The sequence below is a fragment of the Colias croceus genome, chromosome 14 (genome assembly GCF_905220415.1).
Source record: "Colias croceus chromosome 14, ilColCroc2.1".
Lineage (NCBI taxonomy): Eukaryota > Metazoa > Arthropoda > Insecta > Lepidoptera > Pieridae > Colias > Colias croceus.
In genome coordinates this window covers 10,307,285-10,323,976 of record NC_059550.1, presented here as the reverse complement: position 1 = coordinate 10,323,976, position 16,692 = coordinate 10,307,285, and the positions used below count along the sequence as shown (strand labels likewise).

The window sequence follows — 16,692 nt, the reverse complement described above, 5'->3', positions numbered from 1 at the left end:
GCCGTAGAGAACTAGACGCAGCGTAAAATTTCCGACCAAGTTCCTGAATCTGATGGGACCAAGATAAAGTCTGATCCAAGTGAATACCTAGATTTTTTACATTCTTACTGTAAGGTATGATGACGCCGTGAATATTTATGGAAGGCAATATACCCCAGTCAACCTCAGAAAGTTGATAAGGACTACCGATAACGATAACCTGGCTCTTTGATGGATTCAACATAAGGCCGAATTGATCGCACCAACTAACTATGTTAGCCAGTTCGTTATTAATAGAGCGAACAGCATTCGGTAGGTCATCAAGCGTTGACTGGACATATATCTGTAAATCGTCAGCAAACATATGGTAGGGAGAAGTTAATAGGGATGTGAGATTATTGATGAAAATGGCAAAGAGAAGAGGTGACAAGACGCCACCCTGTGGCACACCGGCGGAGACTGCACACCAAGATGAATGTTTTTCATCAAGCAAAACACGCTGCCGCCGATCGCCCAGGTAACTTCGAAACCAGTCAAGAACTGTTGATGAAAAGTTAATAAGACGTAGCAAACTAAGCAGTATATTATGATCTACGGTGTTAAAAGCATTGCTAAAATCCAGAAGTGCTAAAACTGTGAGTTGCTTACTATCCATACCGTGGCGAATGTCATCGGTAACTTTGACAAGGGCAGTGGTCGTACTATGACCGGGACGGAAACCAGACTGATAAGGACTAAGGATATTATTAGTGTTGAGGAAGGTACTAAGCTGGGAATGGATAAGACGCTCAAGTACTTTGGAAAGAAAAGGTAAGATGGAGATGGGTCGGAAATCAGACAAACTTAAAGGATTCGATTTTTTGGGAAGAGGGATGATATGAGCGTCCTTCCAGGCGCTAGGAAATGTTCCGGAGATAATTGAAAAATTTAGGATATGGGTGATAATGGGAATAATGATATCAAGGATAGGAATGATCATATTACGACTGATAAGATCAGTACCGATGGCATTCGACGATATGGACAGGATTGTCTTCTTAACGTCATCAACAGAACTTTGTTTAAAAATAAAGGGAGGAAAATCAGGAGTAGAAACGGTAGAGAGATTTTTGAGAGTAGAGGCATTTTTTACGGTATCGTTAAGAATAGATGGAGACGCAAAGTGAGAATTTAAATTATCAATATTGATGTTGCAAGAAGGGAACGTATGGGAAGATTTACCAACTCCTAGAGATTTTAAAAATTTCCAAATTTTAACAGGGTCGCCGTTTTCGACCGACTCATGAATATGGCGTCTTTGTGCATCCCTACACAATACGTTGCAACGATTACGGATAGTTTTATATTTGTCCTGCATCTCGGTTGATTTGGCCGTCTTCAGTTTAGTCTTTGCAAGATGTTTTTTGCAAAGAAGAGATTTAAGTTCAGGCGAAAGCCAAGGGGCAGGAGTGTGCTTCTTTTTCACGGGCCTTAAAGGGGCATGCTTATCATACAAAGCAAGCATAATGTCGTTAAATATATTCACTTTAAGGTCCATTGTTTCAGCATCAAAAACTGCTTGCCAATCACATTCGGAGGCATCCAATTGAAGTTGGTCGTGGTCCATACCGGCAAAATTACGCAGCAGGATAGAGGTGGGTTTGAATTTAGGAGGACGGAGTTTATAGGATAAGTAGATGAGGTCGTGATAGGAAAATGCATCCGCGGAGCACTGACCATGCTTGGATACGGAAAGGGGGGAGGAGGTAATGATGAGATCAAGGAGGGAAGGGCAGCAGCCGGGAGAGAAGTGGGTAGGATTAAGTGGTAGTATTTGGAGATTGTGTGAATTTAGGAGAGAGTATAATTTCTTACTGCGGTGGTCGTCTTTAAGTAGGCATGTATTAAAGTCACCCATAAAAATAAGATGATTATACTCAGGAGTGAGGTCATCAAGGAGGAGGTCAAAGGAAGAAAAGTAATTATTGGTTAGGGAAGGGCTATAGAATACACCAAGGAGAATTTTGGAGTTAGGTAGTTGGACTTCGATAAGGAGATGTTCGGTAGTATTGTTAGGAGGAGGTTGGGAGGAAGATCGGATCAACTTGAAGGGGATGAAATTACGAAGATATATCGCAACTCCACCACCACCCCTGCCAATGCGATCATTTCGGATAAGATGGAAACCAGGAAGGGAATAATTGGCAGATGGAAGGGAAGGCTTGAGCCATGATTCGGACACCAGGATAGCATGGATATTATTAGATACGAATGATGCAAGCATATCGGGAAAGTGAGCCGGAATGCTCTGTGCATTGATGTGAGTGACGTTAAAATTTTTGGGAACATCATTGAACAACGTAGGGAGGACGAGGGAAAGGGGAGAGGAAGCACTATGAAAACTATTCTCATCGCTGTTTAAAGAATCGAAAGACGTTGAGTGACTGCAATCATGATACTCGGAATGCTCAGAACTAATATTAGACATTATAAATAAAAAGTACTAATAAATAACAATAAAAATAAATTACTTATAAAATATTGATAATAATTATTTAAAACAAAAATAAATAATATATATAAATATAAGAAATAAAAATATATATACTAATAATATTATAATATTACAGATACTAAAAACTATACTTAACACCTCGTACCCTCCGGAATTTAACTAAACATTAATTTAATATACAATTCGTATTAATCACAACACAGAAATAAAAAATAAAAAAATATTAAAAACAAAAACAGTAAATCACAATCAATTTTCACATGGCAAGTATATCTAACAATTATTTTGGTTGGAAAGTTGTTTTTTCAATAATGGCAAGTAAGGTAGGATTATAAATGGATTACCTACAAAATATTTACTATCAAAATTATAAGTCTTGTGGAAGAATATTCACTTTAAAAAATGTTTAGTGCGAAATTATAAAAAGTTAAAAGTTGTTTAATCCATACTAATATTATAAATGCGAAAGTAACTCTGTCGACAGACAGACAGACATGTCTGTTACTCAATCACGCCATAACTACTGAACCAATTTGCATTAAATTTGGTATACCTAGAGATATTTTGATACCCGAGAAAGGACATAGGCTACCTTTTATTGCGAAATATGTACCACGGGTGAAGCCGGGGCGGACCACTAGTTGTTTATATAACGGCTATGTGCCGATGAAAGGATCGTGAAACTCGCAATGATAAATAATTATAATTGGTTACCTATATACTTTCATATGCCTTTTAAAAGAACAACATCAACAGTACTACCTACTTATAATAACGTACATATAAAGAAAGACATTTTATTTTTTAACAGGACTGAAAAACTTATTTAGTTGTATGGATTTAAACAATCCCTAAAAATCCTATCAATATAAATAACTAGCTTTGCTCCGCGGTTTTACCCGCATTGCTCAAACAAACAAACTTTTCAGCTTTGTAATATTAGTATAGATATAATAGTTTGGAGTTAGTCTATTACTAGTTTATAATTTGAATTTCCACATGGGATGTTATTTATCCCATTTAACAAAGGTAAAACCGGGGTTGATAATATAATTAATATTATAGACTGGATTAAATTCAACATAACGAGCATCTATTTCCGGTTTTGGCCAGCGATTTGCATTATTTCCGGTCTCTCCTTTGAGGGATGAAATAAAATATGATTTACGGTTGATCCTTGGTTTATGTATAGAAGGATGATAATAGAAACGAGGGTCGTATTAGTAACATCAGATATACATATCTGGTTATATAGAACGGCTGAGCAGAGATTCATGAGTTTGATAGGAGTCCATTGAGGACAAACATTGTGACACGAGATTTATATATATTAAAGATGGGCTGTGTGTTACCATTTGTCCTGTTTTTGAAAGAGTACCTAACATCGATTCAAGAGGATTGCATTCCTTTACAAACTTCCACGTTTTTAATATTAGTAAGTAAGGAAAAGATAGGGTTAAGTACACTTAAACTGCAAGATATTACAGAGTTAAAATTAGCAAAGAATATTTAATCTTAACGCTCGTTACGGAATATTAAAGTGCCGTTTATTCTGTAGGTGAAGGCAAAATGAAATTGTGATTTTTCGCTTTAGCGCGCTCGCTTCGCTTCGTCTTTGTTGCGTTTTATTTAAAGTTCGAATAAGTTTTTGTTGAGAATTTTTAAATATTCCCCAGTTTGAAATATTGCTCGTGTCGCCTTCATGGCGTCGATTGAAAGTGTAGCCTTGTGGAAAAATAATAAGGAACTTAGGAACATATTTAAAAGCCAGTCTTTTATGGGCTTGCTACAAAGCTTGAGATTTGCTAAGTAAAAGAAAATAGTATGTTATCAGTTTAAAATTGTTAAGATAGAATTGATAAAACTTTATTCTTTGTAATTTAAAAATTAATATGTTAAAGTTATAGTTACAACTTATATTATAACGAGGAAAAGATTGGTAAGTCTGGTATGCTAAAACTTTGTTATTTATCGGAAATCGAAACCGCGTCTTTCGCCTTACCATTATTGATATACAATACACGTAGTATCTACTTGGCTAAATATCTGATATTAATACAAATTTTCATAAATATCAGACATGTATTATAAAACACAATACGTTTTCAGCACAAGTTGAGCAAAAATATGGAAGCGTGGAAACAATAAGCAACCGGATTTCTTGTGATTGAATCTTGTTACAAGGGTTGTTTCTATTTCCTTTATAAAATATTGTTCTCCTCCCACTGAGCCCGGTTGATACAATAAGGATTTATCCATTTCAATCATTAGTTTTGATTAACGCCGTGTTATGTAGGAAATAGTATGTCTTAGGAACTACAAAATAATATAAAACTTTTGGTAGATTTAGCTTCAAAACTTATGGAGTATTCGACACTTACCTCCTCTTCTTTCTGTCCACTTAATAAGCGAATTTCCCAATATATTATTAGGTTATTATTATATTGAAAGCTCACCAACGGTGTGAATATAATAATTATGGTAATTAGATAGTTTCGTCTTAAAATTATCTATAGCGTATTTATAGACTACTACTATAGACTATTTGTTAAGATAAAGTGTTGATTGTGCATTTGTGATGAGAAAAATAAATAAATTTAATTTAACTTAATTTAATTTATACTGTTATTATATAGAACCTATTAGTACTGTTTTAGATATAACATGACGAAGAATATATTTTTTTTTGTAAGATTAATTGATCAAGATACTTTGCAGTAACACAACATTCGAAGCCAAGCGTGTTTTGTTGTATTTTGCCTTGAATCAAAAGTATATTGAACTATGCATGTTATTGTAATATGATTATTTATCTTTCAACAGACACAAAGATCGATCAGGGTGGTATTTATGCAAAATTTATTCCTCAGGCTTACGACTGGGTTTGCTTTCTCATTGTTTGCATTGCTATTTGTAATGAAATAAGAAATAGTGTAAATACAGATAAATGTAATAAAAATTAAATTTAAAAATGATGAATGAATTCTGAAATATTTAGAAAATAATTCAAAAGCTTAAGAATATCATTTTTATAGAATTGGTCCTTGTACACAATTAAATATTGTCAAATAAATAACAAAGACAACAAGATAATATTGTTTTTATTATGAATGAATGAATGAATGAATGAGAACTTTATTGTACACACCAAATTACAGACATTACATAAAAAAGAATACACATAAATTGCACAATGGGCGACCTTATGGCTACAGAGCCATCTCTTCCAGGTAACCCAACCAAGGAAAGAAATGACAAAAACAACGAATACAGGTAGGTGGTGTATACTGAAGCACTGAAGCAATAAATACATAAAAATAAATAAAATATATATATGATAGAGTACATGAAATTATTATAACCCAAAAACGCAATCCATTGCGCCCTTTAATAGCTTATATTCCAAACATTACCGTTTCAAAGCTTCAATGTATTACGAACAAAGTTTTCTATTGAATATAATATTTTGTTCAAACATCAAAGGAAGAGGGGACCGGATATGAACGTAAATTGCTACCGAAAACCGGAAATAGTACCGGCTTTGTTGAAATAGAGCCATTCCGTTGGATTTTATTGTTTTCTAACTCATATTTTAATGAAAAAACGTATGTGTAGTTGTGTAGATTTCACGTTCCAAGTGAAAAATAAAAAGGATATGTTTTGAAAAATTTGTACATTTTTATCGAATGTAAATTAGTTTAAATATAAATTCGTTTAAGATTACGGTATCTTGGCAACGTTTATAGTATCCAGTTCATCTGACAAACGAAGATCTTGGAATAATCGAGACGTATTTATAACAAACAACAAAAAGAGATCAATAAAAATGTAACAACAACAACAAACATTTTATTTTACCATTTAAAATACCAATCCATTAATAAAATTTAAAATCTTCTTTCCTGGTAGCACACGACACACATATTTTCTCCACAGTGTATGGGCCATCTGAAAATTAATACCTCAATTAATGCATCGTAATTTTATTATTGGTCAATAAAGACATAAAATTAAATTTGAATTGAAAATTAAAATGCATTGATGAACTTTCTAAACAATATTTGCTAAAATAAATTTAAGAAAATCATCGATGTTAAAATAGGAATTTATAGAAAGACAAAATTACCTATATCAAACCACTGGTTGCTAGGCAACCCAGTGTCCAGCCTGGCCGCCACGATGGCTTCCCTCATCGTGATAGGCAAAACTACCCCCATACATGTAGCTGGCTCTCCAGTAGCTATAACAAAAATAAATTATTATTAAAGGAAGTTTCAGCATGTTCGAAAGAAGTTTGGTTCTAAATAGAACTAATTTTTTTCTAACTATTAAAACAAAGTAAGCTTAACGCCAATAGAATTTACAATATTTAGTTACCTTTAGCTCCAAGAATAACGTCATTACTAAAGGATTTCTTTCTAAAATATATCCGGAAGTCCTGTGGTATATCCCTCGCTTGTGGTACCCAGTAGGTCCAGGTTCGATCTGTGAGCAGTTCTCCAGTGTCATCATATACTAATTCTTCCATAGTCCACATCCCTAAGCCCATTACAAATGCACCTTCAACCTGTATATTTTAAATTATATGATAAAATCTATTTATTTAGTAAAGCATTGAAATTGTATATTTCAGATAGCTAAAATTGAATTGTTACCTGACCAACGTCAAGTTCAGGATTCACACTCCGACCAACATCCTCTATCAAATCAACTCGTATTATATTCCACTCTCCTGTTAATACGTCAATCTCAACTTCTGCAAGTGTTATTCCATATATATTGTAATTTTGTACATCAGCCATACCCGTCATAGCGTGGCATTGCAAATCCACTTCATTGTCATACGCCTTTCTTATCAATTCTGCCCATGTTGGATTATCCATTTGCGCTCTAATAGGTGCTAGTCTATTTAGCAATTGCTCGCAACATCTTTGAATACCAATTCCCACATTCTGAGAAGTTATGCTTCCACCTGACGCAAACGCATTTGGTGATATAACATTATCGTTAGGTTTAATTTGTACTTTTTCTACAGGAATGTTGAGGTAGTAGGCACACACTTGAGCAGCTTTGGTATTAACACCTTGACCCATCTCGATTCCGCTATGTGTAACAACAACCGTACCGTCATCGAAGTAAGCTGATAAATTCACTTCAAAATATTGCGATCCAGCTGGAGTCCATCTTAAGAATGCGTGTCTCAATCCTCTCTTCTTCCATCTATTCTCAGAATTAAATTTATCAACGGCAACTTTTCTGTCCTCGTATTGGGAATTATTTTTCAGAGTGGTCAGCAGTTCATTGATATCATTATGCTTTTCTGTGTCCAAATTGGCGAGACGAACGTTCAGTGGATCAAGATTCATTTCATATGCTATTCTTTCCATCAAAAGTTCCGCCATTGCAATATTTTCCAAAGATCCTGTTTAAATTAAATAAATTAATATTGTGCTTAACTTTAAACACTTTATGAATTGTCATACAGAATTCTTACCTGGTGACCTACACCATGTATGAGAGGTCGAATCTGTGATAGTATCGTATGATTTGTAATTCCAAGCAGCTTTATCGTAACAATTATAGAATACGTCAACACCAAGCATTGTTAGTGGCTCGTCTACAATGTACCCGTTATCCTCATAAAGGTTATAATTATTGTACTGTATGGCTCCTTGTGCATTAACACCGACCTAAAAATATTATTAGTTTTATTTATAGGACCTGTTCGGCCCAGCTTCAATTTTATGGAATTTTTTCATCTGAGATTGTCGGTATAAGAACATTCTTCAATAATATTAACTTAAAATTTAATACATATTTTCTCTACAATTTTACTCATATTGATAATTTAAAGAAAATAATTTTTAAGTGAAATTATTGTTGCTAAATAAGATTCTATCAAGAATAAAGTACCTCAAAGGATGTAGAACAGGGAAATCTTTTGCCAACAGCTCGCATATTAGTTCGCAGTGATTGAATGAACCGACATGGCCTGTTTAATTTATGTGACACCAAACTGCAAGCTGCTGCGACTTGATTGGATCGTGATATTTTTAATCCGTAAGCACCACCCAATCTACTTACGGCAACATCTATCCTGAAATAAAAAATATTGTTTAATGCATAGAATTATTTAAAGATTAAAATCCAAAAAATAGTAAAGTTTCAAGCACTGATAAAGTCGCTTATTTTTCATCGAATTTTTCATGAAGAACTCACTTATTTTGTTGAATATTCAATACTCTCGATACCACTCTGTGGACTGCATCTATCCATTGTGTCGCCGGATAAACTCTAAGCCCATCTTCAGTAGGATGTGCTACACAAACGAGTGTCTCCATACAGAAATGATACTGTCCTCGAGACGTATTTTCTCCTCTTATAACTTTCACTACATCGTTCCCTGTTTTAGTTGCGTTTGAAGATGAGACTAGTGTGTTCCGATTTGTATCGTTTTTAGCTACTTTAACATCTTGTACTGGTTTCCTAACATTAGTGTATGTAACTCTGACGAGAGTCGCGGCTCTATCAGCTATTTGTTGTGTGTCAGCAACGATGATTCCAACAGGTTGGTTGTAATATTTTACGTCTCTTTCACATAGAAATTCTTCGTTGGCCGTGTAGAACGTACTTGGCGCTGGTGTGAAACTATTTTGACCAGGTATGTCTGAAGCGCTATAGAAGGCTATTACACCTGGTTCTGCCTGGAAAAATATATGATTCATATTCCGTAATTATTTTTAACTGATACAACATAACATTTTTAGTTACACGTCTCATAAATTTAGGTTAAAAAAAATTAACGCAAATAAATATTACATTAAATAAGGGTCATATTTGCACTGCATTTCACTTACTAATGCTTTACTGGCGTCGATCTTTTTAATTGTTCCCAAACCCACAGTACTTAGTACGAAAGTAGCGAATACTTCTTTTGGAAGAGCTGGAATATCTTCCGTGTATTTTGCCTCACCTGCGCATTGTACCTGAATTGCAAATAATTATGAGCTCGGTGCTTAATATCCCAATAAAGACATTTAATGTAAAGAAATTGGCAAGAAGCACGAGCAGCAGGTATTTAATATTTGCCATAATTAGTTATCTTCAAAATGTTCGTACTTGAACCTTATAAATTAAAACGTTTGTAATATTTCCAAAAAAAATTGGTAGTGTTAACCAATTAGTTGTAATTTCCTGTACACGACCTCAATTATCTATAATTGACGTTTTATAACACCCGATCTATTGGGAAGCAGTTAGACAATCTATAACGTTTATTAAATTCTATCAATACTTGCAAAAATGTTTAAAATTCTTTATTCTTTTGAGCATATAACAATTAAAATATAATATAATCTATCTATAAAAATGAAATAACGTATACAAAACAATGAATAATGTATAATATAATAATGAATTTTTGACTATACCATATTGATACTATACTATCTAAAATGCGTACTTAATATTTATTCAGTAACTTTACTACGTCAAACCGATCTTGTGTTTTGTTATTTTTTATACGCACAATTAAAACAATACTATTACAAAAATATAAAGAAAGAGATATTGTCGAATATATTTATCTCTCTTTCTCTCTTACCAAATCATCCGAATATTGTTTTATTGGATTTCCAACGTTTGTTTACATTTCAACAAATAGCAAATGATCAAAAGAATTTAATATTATGGTAAATGTAATATACACAGAGTATGCACAGTTAAACAACAATTAAAACAATTTCTCACTATTTGTATATTACCAGACTATCAAAACCTATCTCTTTATGTTACCCAGACGCTCTCAATCTTACCAGACCGTCAAATTTCGGAGAAGGCTGGTTCAGTGGCCACAGCGATGGGTTTGTATCAAATATTTGTCTTCCATCAGATAATCCTCGCGATTCCCGAACTCTAACAGATCCTGATCTATATTTAGGAGCCAATGTATTTGGTGGACAGAGTGACAGTAAGCCCTGAAATAAAAAGAAATGCTACGTCAAAGTTTGTCATATTTTGTATAAAAATTGTAGTGATACGCAATTTTTCCTTGTGTCACATTTAAAACATTTACAGCAAATAGAAGGCTCGCGAATCTTGGCTTCGCAACTACCTATTTGTTATTCTTATACCACCTCATAACACCAAATAGACCGATAAATCGCCAAGGCGCAGCTTAACCGTTAGCGTTCTTTTTTTCTGACGTTATTACTTGCGACAAGCCTTATAATCAACCTCATTAGCATATAAAATTATTAGCTTACCTTATAAAACAGACCTAAACCCAACTTCCTGCGATAGCCCACAGACGGTTCAGGAGGATTCTCAGTCACAACCATTTCTTTATCCAGCACACTAATTGCACCTTGTAGCGTCTCATTTGTGAACAGTTTCTTACCAATGAGATATCTTTCAGTTAGATTTGCTCGGATAAATGCTGTAGATAGACCGCCATATACAATACGACAATCTGATACTTTATTGTCATAGGTATTTATTTTGTATAAGAACCCAGCATGTACGATAGCGTGGGCGTTTTGGGATCGAGGCATTATCTGAAAATTTTTGCTTTTAATAATATTATATTGAAAGATGAGGTAATTTATCAAGTTTGGGCTATATCTTTGGTTAAAATACCTAGATCAGTTTTATATAGAATGATTATGATTAAAATATTATCTTCAACCGCGACTTCAGCCGCGTAATCAAATGAATATTCGCATAGTTCCCGTTCCCGTGGGATTTCATACATAATGACTATCCTATTTCCTTTCACAGGTCTATAAACTATCTTTGTACCAAATTTCACACAAATTGGTTCAGTGTTTTCAGCGTGAAAAAGAAAAAACAGAAAGACAGAGGACTTTATTTACTAGTTAGTTGTGTAATTAAAAAAAAATGAATATCTATGTCTAAGTTTAATTACTATTGTTTTAACATTTCTTATGTTGTGTATTTGACGTAGAAGGATAAATACATTTTTGAAAACTGTTTACCTTATAAGTTACAATTTTGTTTTGATCGTTCAATGGAGGTAACAGAACATTAAGGATAACCTTTCCTTTCATGTCTTCTTTTAAAAACCGCTGCATACTTATCTTATTGACCTTGCCGCGGTCATTTACTAAAAAATGGAAAATAAATTAATAAAGTGCTATATAGGTATCTATTCAATATGTTTGTTGTAAGTTGTTATTTTTTTGAATAAGAATAATTAAAAATTTAGAAAATAATATTTTGGCAATATTCGTTTATGGTCTATTTGAACACGTTGCCAGATTTCTCGTATAATAATTGTACGAAGAATATTTATCAAAGGATGGCCCTGAACTTTTTATTATTGATACAGTTGTTATGACATGTACATGTAGAATAGAATAGAATAGAAAACACTTTATTGTACAATGCACACAAAAACAAAATTTACAGAAAATGTACAATTTGACGACATGTACATAATATATGGAAGATGAAAATCCATAGAGGGTTGTTGCGTAAGGACCACAGGACAGTTCCTTGGCATATTATGATATATTATGTAGTTAGATATAAGTTACATATTATGTAAAATTGAATTGTGATATTGACATGATTATAAAAGAGCAACTATGGAGTTTCTTACCGGTTCTTCTCCATAGATACTGCTTTCCGAATCGCTGGTAAATGTTAAAAATATGTAATGACGATTCGAAAGTGCTTCTAAAAGAAGTCTTATTGAATAAATAAATGTTTGAGTTTGAGTTTGAATTTGACATGTAAGTAAATGAATGAAAAAAAAGTGACTGCAACAAAACAACAGCGGTGGCATAGTAATTCAGGCCTCCATTTTCAATCAATAAGACGATGGTTTGAGAAAAATAAACATTTTAACAAAATTTTCATTCGTTTGCATAAAATGAATAATGAGGTAGATCCCAAAATCATAGTTGAACTGGGAACAAAAATTACTGAAGACGATACAATCAGTTTGAATAAAGTTTAAGAAATACTTACAGATGCTTAGTTCAGCTCCTACTGTATTGAATAGCAAGAAAACATCAGACGTGAACTCATTGTGTCTGTTCTTTATCATTAGATTTCCAGCTACTGTTCCAATCTATAATCAAACAATTTTATAGTTTATAATAAGGACCATATTTTCTAACTCAGCATATTCAACTACGTAAATGGACAAATTTAAGGAAATATTCCATGAATAAGCAGAAAAACGCAATTGCATATTTTCTTTTCCAAATTTTGTTTTTTCAAAACAAAACGAAATAAGAACGATAATATTATTTATTTGTTCTATTAACAAATAAATTAGTAGTAATAGATCATTAAACACTTCATCGTCTTAACTTAAACGATACTTACATTCTTAACAGGTATATGCGCAACCAATTTCAGATGATCATTGAATGTTGCTAAATATTTGAAGTAATCAGTTTTAGCTACATCGTCAAATATGTCCATAACATCAGTTAACGTATTCCCAGCACCCAGTACAAGGTTCTGGTCCATGTAGTAACCTTTCAGAGATGCTACAGCTGAGATATCTATTAGAAGACGAGGGTATTCCAATATGGGATATACACCTAGAAAACAAATAACATATAATTAATAGCGTATCGCAAAAAAATATAAGTTACAAAGTGCTCTTTGTATCTATGAAATGATACTTCAGCATTGTCTTCTACTTTTGAGCTGTTTCAAACTGTAATAATATGTTTTACCATAATTAATTTTCTGGTGGCATTAATAGATTTAAAACGTGTAATAACAGATCTAATAATATAAAACAAAAGTCAAATCAAACTAAGGAACATTTAACATTATCACTTGAAGAAGAATAGCTTTATTACCTTTAGCAGTATTTCCAGCTACCAGCATATACGAGTCAGTTCCTTGACCATCAAGAATTCTAAACGCATCAGTAATATCTTCAACTCTATACCAGTCTCTGTTATCACTCAATCTGATATGAATTACACTGGATTGTTTAACATTAACATCGTCTTTAGATACAACGCACCATTCTGACTCATCACAGGTTTTGGAGCAGATTTCACCTGTCTTCTTGCAAATGCTCAAGTCTTCTATATCAAGTATGGGATAAGGATCAGGAGAATCTTTGGCAAACTTCTTGAATGTTTCTATTATAGGTCTGTATCCAGTACATCTGCAGACATTGCTTGCTAGCGATTGTTCTATTTCCAGCATTGTCATACTCTTCTTATTTAGGAGGCTTGAATTATGAAAAATGTATCAGATGTAAAAAGATATTACTTAAGGTAGATAGAATAAAATTATTTACCAGTGATTATTAATACTAATGAACCCTAGTTAATAATTTTGAAGAAGTATAGGTAACTTGACTTATGTGCATTTCATTACCTTTAAATGTCAGATGACTCAGACTGCAATTAAAGTGCAGACATCAAAAATACAAAATACTTTAGGAAAAAACATCAATAACGCAGATTATGTCTGCACTGATAATACTCATAAAATAATAAAGAGTAACGTTTATAATTTTAGAAAGAAAGAAAGATCATTTATTTGACTCTACAAACACAATTAACATAGAATACAATAAATAACATTAAAATTAAAACAACACAACATGAAACAAAACAATACAAGAATAATAAACGTAAGAGTAAAATAAAATAAAGTGGAGCCAAGTCAGGTAGCCACTCAGCATAAGTTGCAATATAGGTGCAATGCTGATTTTCATTTTTAAATTCTGTATCTACTAAATTTATAAAATTACTGGACCGATTTAAAGAAAAAAGTATTCTTGATATATATTTATATCTCTATAATTTCTGAGTGAAAAGAAAATGCATTTAACAACGTCCACTCCTGGATAAAGAAAATAAGTAGGTAAGCATAGATTATAGAACATAAAAAATAACCAAATTACCTATACAAAGCCATAACCCATCCAGGGCTGCAATATCCACACTGCGATCCGTTGTTCTCATAGAGAGCCTTCTGTAGGGGGTGGTACCCCACCAGCTTGTTGCCGATCTTCTCGATGGTAGTGATCTCCCAGCCGTGGCATGACGTCACTGATACTAAACACTGCGAATGATACAATTTATGCATATTTTTTGTCAATATGGATATTCAATTATTTGTAACGGCGTTCATTCTAGTAAGTAGCGTCATGGCAATACCGTCACGTCATGGAGTAAGGCGACGATTTTGTAAATCGAATTTTCACTTCTGACACGTGTGCTTGGCACATACGCTCTTTTTTATACAGATAGAGAAAAAAAATTATGATAAGAAGAAATGTTTGATGGATTGTTACGTAATGAATGTTAGTAAAAAAATGTCATGTGACGAACAAAACCGGTCTAAATTGTTATATTTGTAATTCATTATTTATACATAACTCGTTATCTGTCATTAAAAAGAAAATTACATTGATGCTTTGTTTTTATTGTGGGTGATAAGGTTACAACCCCTTTTTTTGGCGATTTCACTAGTTAGAGCTAGTTGCAACTAGGTAAATGACTATTTACAACTACTTAAAAAGCCGTTGTCGCACCTACCTATAATATTATTTTTCGAGACCAGGAAAACGACAAGTCGAAGAATCAAAAAGTTCGACGACATATTGTGATATCTGCAAAGCTGCACATGACCATCGTGGTGGATTATTGGCCTATACCCATATACAAGGGTTGGCCTATACCTATATACAACTCACTTATACAAGTTCTTGGCTTAAATAAAGGCTTGCAAAAAGGCGAGATTATGTCAAAGCCAGCTCGAAGTATGTACTCATGTCCTTACAGCATTAACAGCTTCAGTGGGAGCGCCAGGGTGCTTGACCACGCTGACGACGCAGGCGCCGCAGCCGCCCTCCTGGCACATGTACTTGGTGCCGCGCAACTCCAGCCATCTGCGTAGGTACTCCAGTAGTGATACGTCTGAGCTGATCTCGCACCCGACTGAGAAATTTTTAATTACATTATTATTCTTCTTATAAGAGAGGAGTTTGCTGTCGGCCTGTCTGTCTATCTATCTGTCAAGACAACAAAGGAATCAGAACCTGCATGGTACTCCCTGTGAATACAAATTCTTGAAATTTGGTACGAAGTTTATCTTATATCACAGCTGAGACATAAAAAAAATATGAAAAAGGATACAACATTTTTAATACGGATAAAAGAAAAACATCGTGGTAAAATGGACTTGACCCCAGGCCCTGAGCAATCCAAACATATGACATGATTTCTGGCATTCAAGACGTGCTTTCAGGTATTTAACGAGATTGCCTCGTAACTTCACGACCTAAACGTGTTTTTGTCTGGCAGAAATCGAATAATTTGGGTTCTAGACATTTATTTCGCAATAAATATGACAGACATATCTGAGGTTCGACCCTACAAAAACTTTATCATAAAATACCTATATATATAAAAATACATTAATATTTTACATGAGTCATTTTTTATTAATATTATTTTAAACAGCGTTTCGAACACAACATAAAGTTATGTACTACCTTCAACGGTTTTGTTTGTTATATTTACGTCGAATAAAAAGCTTAGGAACCTCCCATGAGTATATAATATGTTCTGTGTTATGAACACATTACAATATGAACAGATTAAAAGAGTTGCTATGTCCGTTTCATAACATTTAATAAGTGAAATATTTATTTACAGTTATACCAGAGTCGTGTTATTAGACCGGTTGTAAATCAAGATCACGGCACCGAAAATTAAACTGGTTGCACTTTTTTGTATTACTTACGTATGTAGTATTATAGAAGACGCGATTCTAAAGATAATGTTATTAGACTTGAGTATAAAGTTAATAAAGTTCTGCTATGTAATGCAAAAAACTAAACATGATGCTTTTAGCAAATAATGAAATGATAAACTAAAAATATTATAATTTTGTATTAACTATAACTGAATTACCTATAATGGAAGAACGTATACTGTGTCAACTTATTATTCATTTAATATTGTATATTTTAAACGGTGTCCATAATATTCGAATGTTTACAATAACGTAAAATTTGAACGCTACAAATAAAAAACCCTTAGCTTTTAGGAACCTAAGTAAATAATAAGTATTAAACCACACAATTCAGAAAATCGATAAGAACATTTCATAAAACTGAAGTTCCCCTATCTCTACCTATATCGCTACCTTCACACAACACAAGCAAAGTCACAGTCAGACACCAAGCTAGTACATTACAAAATGTC

General features: G+C 33.3%; 1 protein-coding gene across 1 annotated transcript; it reads right to left on the bottom strand.

Annotated features, from left to right (window-relative positions):
* Positions 1-6,344: 6,344 nt before the first annotated feature.
* On the bottom strand, positions 6,345-15,376 carry LOC123697297 (xanthine dehydrogenase 1-like). Its single transcript, XM_045643763.1, has 16 exons — positions 15,263-15,376; positions 14,382-14,542; positions 13,318-13,700; positions 12,830-13,050; positions 12,467-12,569; positions 11,470-11,597; positions 10,738-11,028; positions 10,288-10,449; positions 9,331-9,459; positions 8,693-9,177; positions 8,387-8,570; positions 7,968-8,163; positions 7,129-7,895; positions 6,851-7,040; positions 6,600-6,713; positions 6,345-6,421 (listed from the first exon to the last, which is right to left on the bottom strand). The coding sequence occupies exons 1-16, from the start codon at positions 15,341-15,343 to the stop codon at positions 6,351-6,353; spliced, it is 3,666 nt and encodes a 1,221-aa protein (XP_045499719.1). The 5' UTR covers positions 15,344-15,376; the 3' UTR covers positions 6,345-6,350.
* Positions 15,377-16,692: the final 1,316 nt, after the last annotated feature.